At 33.1% G+C, this 6633-nt stretch overlaps 1 protein-coding gene across 1 annotated transcript; it reads right to left on the bottom strand.

The window, feature by feature from the left end:
- Positions 1–4872: 4872 nt before the first annotated feature.
- On the bottom strand, positions 4873–5881 carry LOC101358045 (olfactory receptor 6C1-like). Its single transcript, XM_004373919.2, is given in 2 exon segments — positions 4873–5826; positions 5828–5881. Coding segments are annotated over 2 exon segments (1008 nt in total).
- Between the last annotated feature and the right edge of the window lie 752 nt (positions 5882–6633).

The following is a 6633-nucleotide window of genomic DNA, read 5'->3' as shown; positions in this document are numbered from 1 at the left end:
TGGCAAATGTGTGGACAATGCACTTTGGGAACTTTAGGATTACTTTAGATATCTATAGTAATGATGCTAGTAAATATTGGAAGGTAATGTTCAATTGTTACACATCGTAAAATGAGAGTCAGAAGAAAACCCATTGGTCCAAGACTCAGGGTGGGGTTAGTCATTTCTAAGAAATTTAATTTCTACTTTTGGTATAGTTGAATTACAAAAATCTTTAAGAAATTTATCAATCACTATGGGACAAATAGCAGACGAAGTTGCTAATGTGATGGAAACACAACAGCGATCTCTGACCTCATTAGCCAAGGTGGCACTAGATAACACAATAGCCTTAGATTTTTTTTTTATTAGCCCAAGAAGGTGTAGTCTGTGTTGTAGCAAATACCTCTTGTTGCATTTGGATAAATAAAATAAGAGGAATAGAACAAGACGTACATAGAATTAGACAGCAAGCTACCTGGTTACACACTAAAACACCTTTATAAACACCAGATTTATTGTGTTGATTACCATCAGGAATAAATACATAGGCTAGATCACTATCACAAGGAATAGTAATATTCTTAGTCTGCATAAAAAAACCTATTGCCGTCAAGTCGATTCAGACTCATAGCAACCTTATAGCATTAGACGTAACCAAACTTATCTTCTATTTTCTTGCACACTTAAAAGTCAAAAGAAAGCCTTGAGCTAAATTTTTGATGTACATCACTTCTGCTTATTTCTGCAATGTGATTGATGAGAACATCACTCTTACTTAAAATCCTGGTGAAGAACCAGATGGTATCCAGTGGAAAATCGACACTATGAGTTTAAAGAGCCTGCCGTGGCTGTTATCTAGGCGCCCGACTACATTCAGATAGTGATCACTGACGTGTTATCTCCAATCTCAAATCAAAAGGAGGTAGTGATTTAGGAGTTAAAATTGGAGTGATTATTCCTTGTCTTTGAGTATAAAGAATGTGACTTAGCTGGAGGTGGACTCAAAAGGACTCACAAGGGCATATCAACTGGGCCCTGAGGTATTAAGATAATCTTGGAAAACATCTTTTAGGGAAACTTTCACTTAAACAAATCTTAATAGAGCAGAAAAGTCCCACATATTTTTCAGTCTTATCTTTTTCTATTAGCATTTAATAAATAGTAAGATTTGTTGGACCAATGAAGACTCTCCTGACTGTCATCACTGAAACTCGTACCAATGATTATTAACAAAGACAAATCGAAATGTAGAATCACGGTGACTTGACAGTTTTTAGCCAGTCTGTGAAAGGGTGAAGCTTTTAATGATTTCACCCATTTGTAATATTAATAGATACACTGATGATTCTGTAATATTCTCTGGACTCGAGCTGACATGTCTCTGGCTGCATGCTTGTCCATTTTTCACTTTTGCCTCTTTGAACATATGACAAATAAAATCTTTCTTTTTGTTTTACTATAACTTTGTGGTGATTTTACCCTAGGACACTGAAAACGTAAAAACCTGGAAGTGGAGAGCTATTGTAATTTTAAATAGTGTCATTGGAGTGGACCTTATTGAGGTGGCAATTGAGCAGAGACTTGAAGGAGGTGAGAGAGATAGGCATGTAGATATCTGCGAGAAGATAATTTCAGGTTTAAGAAGCATTTAGTTCAAACTCCCAAAGGACTTATAAAGACAACCGTGATATCTACAAATAAAGATTTATTTTCCTCCTTTCCACTTCTTCCAGATTTATTTTTCTTGTACGGATGTTATGAATAGAACCTCTGGTAGAATATTGAATAGAAGCGGTGACATTGAGCATTCTCATCTAACTACTGATTTTACCAAGGGTGTTCCTATTGTTTCACGATAAAGTTTGATGTTTCCTATATATTTTTTTAAAAATTTTATTATGAACATTTTCAAATATACACTAGGATAGAGATACTGGGCAAATAAATACCACATAGAGGTCAAGCAGATTCAATAAACTTGAAAATTTTGGTCACATATGCTATACCTGTCCTTTTTAAAGTTCTCTTTTTTTTTAATTGGGGTTTTAAATCAAATCCCAAACATTGTGTCTTTTCACCCCTATATGCTTTCAGTATGTATTTTTAGAATGTATGTGTGCATTGTTACATAGCCACAATGAAATTTCCACAGGTAGCAAAATTAATGAAAAATATTTGGCATCATTTACAACATTGTCTTTATTCAAATGTCCTCAGTTGCTCCAAAAATGTCATTTAATAATGACTTCTTCAAATTACAGACAAAGAAAAAGCAAATCCATACATGATTGTTATATCTATTGAGGTCTTTTTTGCTACTGATTAAATTAATAATCTTTCCCTAGTTAACATCATTTTGTCCCCTTATTTTGCTGAAAGATTTTTTAATAATCATGAATGGCTATTGCAATTTATCAGAGGAATGTGTGTGTGTGTGTGTTTTCGCCTTTAATCTGTTTATGTGGTAGGCTCCATGACAGATTTTCTAAAGATAAATAATCTTTGAGATAAAATCATATGTAACATGAAGTAGAAGTTTTGCTAATTTATTCTGATATTTTTATCTTATATTTTATGAGTCAGATTACTGGCAGTTTTCATTTTTCATGTTTCTTTTGATGTCAAGGATATACTAATCCACGTAATGAGCTAGAAAGTTTTGCATCTTTTATTTTTCCTTGGAAATTTTTTATAAGATTGATCTCATTCACTTTTATAATACAAGATCAAAACTGGGAATTAAATTTAAACTTACATATTATTGAACTTTAACATTTTATTCAAATTATCTTATTTTCCACCTGAAATAATTTGTGGAATGCATTATGAAATAGTCTAAGACAAAGGTTGGCAAATTATGATCAAATTCGGCTCACCACCTTTTTCTGTAAAAAAGCTTTATTGGAACATACTCAAGCTCATTTCTTTACATATGTTTACGGCTGCTTTCTTGCTACCATGGGAGGGTTGACTGGATGCATCAGAGACTCTATGATCTGTAAAGTCTAAAACATTATTATGTGGCCCTTTACAAAAAAAAGTTTGTCAACCTCTGAAATAGACAATCAAAATACATATACAGATTTCAAAAAATTTGTAATCAACAGTAGGAGTTGATATAGATTTAAATAGAGAGCTGAACCATCCAATAGTACCAGTATAAATGTTCTCATATTATTGTAGGAACTTTACAATTTTTTTGCTGCCCTTATCTACAGTGTTCTGCATTTTAAACGTCTACATGTTGAGTAGTTAAGAACCAATTTAACATTTCAATTTAGCTTCAAAATTACAGTTACAGTATGAAGAAGGGAAACAAAAACTCCATGATCTCCCTCCTACAGCTCAACATCTCCTCAGTATTCAAGTATGACAGGTGTTTTTCTTTGTTTCTTTGGAAATCATAGAGCTGTTTCTCAGTTGAGTATAGTGCATGAGTCCATGAAGAAGTTGGCTCAGTGTTTTATGTTGGTAGTCCGTTTTTCTCTCTTCTGGAAATATGGTTAATAATAATCTATTTTTGAGTGTCCTTCATTCTTGTTTCAGCTTTTGATATAATGGAAAAAATAAAATAAAAAGCCCATAATTGTATGATCTTGTATGATCATGATATAAATCCTAATCAGTCAATTTTCCAACACAGTGCCCTATTCTAATAGTTACATTAGAGTGAACATAAAAGACTCTTTAACAAGAGAAAACTCAGTGTTATATATATATATATATATATATATACACATATATACAGTAATTTTACTGTTGTTAGTGTCTTCATTCTTATTAAATTACTCCTGTCACTTCATTAGCTTCTAGGGTGGCAGAAAGAATTAGCACTGGGCTACTTACTGCAAGGTTGAATTAATGCCTTGGCAATGGATTTGGTTTGGATTGGAATTGGTTTGAATTTGGATTGAATTTGTCACTTTATTAAACATTTAAAAGAATAGGTCTTGTATCTCATTGTATCAAAATAGCCACAAGTATGGGACAGTTATAAAGCTTTTAGATTTTTATTTTCAGAAAGAGGACCCTAACATCAGTATTTGTTTAAAAATGCTACTGATCCACAGAAAATGTTAATTATATCAGGTATCTAGTAACATGTATTTCTTCAGGATTTTATTAAGAATAGTATAATGTACATAGTAATTATCAGGTTCTGAAATATAGGAAGCTATATTAGGGAAAACTACTAGTTTTCTGTAAGTATATATATTGAAATTATTTCATAAATTAATAAATTATATGCCACAGAAATTTTTAAGCTAGGTAGCGAGAAATTCTTTTTGATGTCTATAGCAAATATAACCACATTATTCTTTTAATGGTATTGTTTTTCACATAGTTACTAATTGTCTACAATTTGGAAAAGATCTGTCTGAAATATTCTAATAAAACTGTAATCAAATTATATTTATAGTCTTTTTATAGTCAGTTAGAAATAATGTTAGGAATAGTGTGTTCCTAATGTAATTCTAAAACACAATTTTCTCTGTCTGTTTTTTATTTTTATAAGAACTATTGTGAAAAAACTTGAAATTTTGAAACTATGTTTTGAATAAGAAAAAAAGTTCAGTCTCATAGCTATGAAGTAGAAAAATTAGTGACCCAGAGAAGTACATGGGAGAGGATCGTAATTTGAATGGGAACACATATATATATATATATATATATATATATATATATATGTATGTATGTATATGTGTATATATATGCACATTTACATTTACATCTTCAAACAACCTTGTCAACTGTTGGAAATGAAATTTTAAGAAATGACAAATAGCTCTAGGGAAACTATATGGATTTTAACAGACTTTTGAAAAGCATTGTTTTCTTTTTAAATTGTTCTTCAACATGCCTCTAATTCATGATAGCACCATTAGTTTTTCATTTGCTTGAGAAAAATGCAATCTTTCTTACCATGTCCCCGAAGGCTCGCTTGACTTGTTGATTTCTTAGGCTGTAAATAAAGGGGTTCAGCATAGGGGCTACTGAGGTGTTTAGCACAGCTACTCCCTTGCTCAAAGACACCCTGTCTTTTGCTGACGGATTAATATACATGAAAATGCAGCTGCCATAAGAGATGGAGATGACAATCATGTGCGAAGAACATGTGGAAAAGGCCTTTGCCCTCTGACTAGTAGAAGGAATTCTCAAAATTGTTCTGATGATATATATGTAAGACAGAATTATTAATGCCAATGTGAACATTAGTGTAAACACAGCACAGGAAAACCCAGTTAACTCTAGGAATTTTGTGACTGAACAAGAAAGGCGTAATAAGGGGAAATAATCACAAGCGAAATGTTCAATAACATTAAACTTACAGTAATCAAGCTGTATGAATAGCATAACTAATGGGAACATGATTAAGAATGAAGGCAGCCAAGAAGAGAAGACAAGCAGTGTGCAGACTCTACGATTCACGATGGTCGGGTAATGCAGAGGTTTACAGATGGCCACATAGCGGTCATAGGACATGACAGCCAAAAGGTTAAACTCTGTAATTCCCAAGAGAAGGAAGAAAAACAACTGAGCCATACAATCATTAAAGGAAATGGTCTTATGACCTGTAATAATGGTGCCCAGGAACCTGGGTATACTGACAGTTGTGAATGAAACTTCTAACAAGGAGAAATTCCTGAGGAAGAAATACATGGGGGTCTGGAGGTGGGAATCCAGCAGGGTGAGGGTGATAATGGTCAGGTTCCCAGCGACACTGAGCATGTAGGTGAAGAACAGAAAGACAAAAATCACAACCTGAAGCTTTGGGTCATCTGACAATCCCAAGAGGATAAACTCTGTTACTTCTGTGCAGTTTTTCATTTTTTTATTCTCTTGTGAAATTTGTAGGAAAAACACAAAGAGAACACCTGAAGAAAAGGGAATTATCCATGAATAACAATGGAATTTGTCTCTGGAAGTAAACATGTTATGGCACACTACATTCCAGGGGAACTTTAAGACAATTTGATAACAATAGCTAACATGTTTAAAGTAAGTTTTTCCCATATGCCAGGCCATGTGTTTTACATGGAATGTTTCTTCATCGAATCTATATTTTAAACAAATCAGAAACTGAGGCTTAGAGCATTCTTAAAAATCTTCACCAAATCACATATGCTGAATGAGTAGAACAAGAATTTGAACCTAGGTCTTTTTTAATGTTTAATAATACTAGAAGGAAAAATACTGCCTACTGACTTTTAAAGACATTTGTATGAAAGGTTCCCTTCTCATTAGAAACACCTTCTTGTTATTTCTCCAAACCCAATAAAAGTGTTCCATTTCCTAATTCCTGTCACTTTTTGTATTATTTATAGTTATAATATATATAAGCCAAACATATCAATAAAAGTCCACTTAAATGGGGACAAGACCAAAATTTAAAAGTTATTGGAGAGTTGAATCTCTAATAATGTGACAGATTTCTAAGTTTCCTGTCTGGCTCACAGTTACCTTTTCTAACCTCTTACTTGAGTTTGGTGTTGGTTTTGACAGCTCCTTTGAGGCCACGGATGCTGTTCATCGTCATGACCATCCTTAGAGAGTAGAGAGGAGGCAGAGTAGAAGTTCAGAACAGTGCACTTCTTGGGCCAAGGAAACTAAATTTTATGAACATCTAAAATAAAACATCAACCTGTACAG

This window comes from Trichechus manatus, unplaced genomic scaffold, assembly GCF_000243295.1.
Source record: "Trichechus manatus latirostris isolate Lorelei unplaced genomic scaffold, TriManLat1.0 scaffold00027, whole genome shotgun sequence".
Classification (NCBI taxonomy): Eukaryota; Metazoa; Chordata; class Mammalia; order Sirenia; family Trichechidae; genus Trichechus; species Trichechus manatus.
This window is presented reverse-complemented; position numbering and strand designations above follow the sequence as displayed.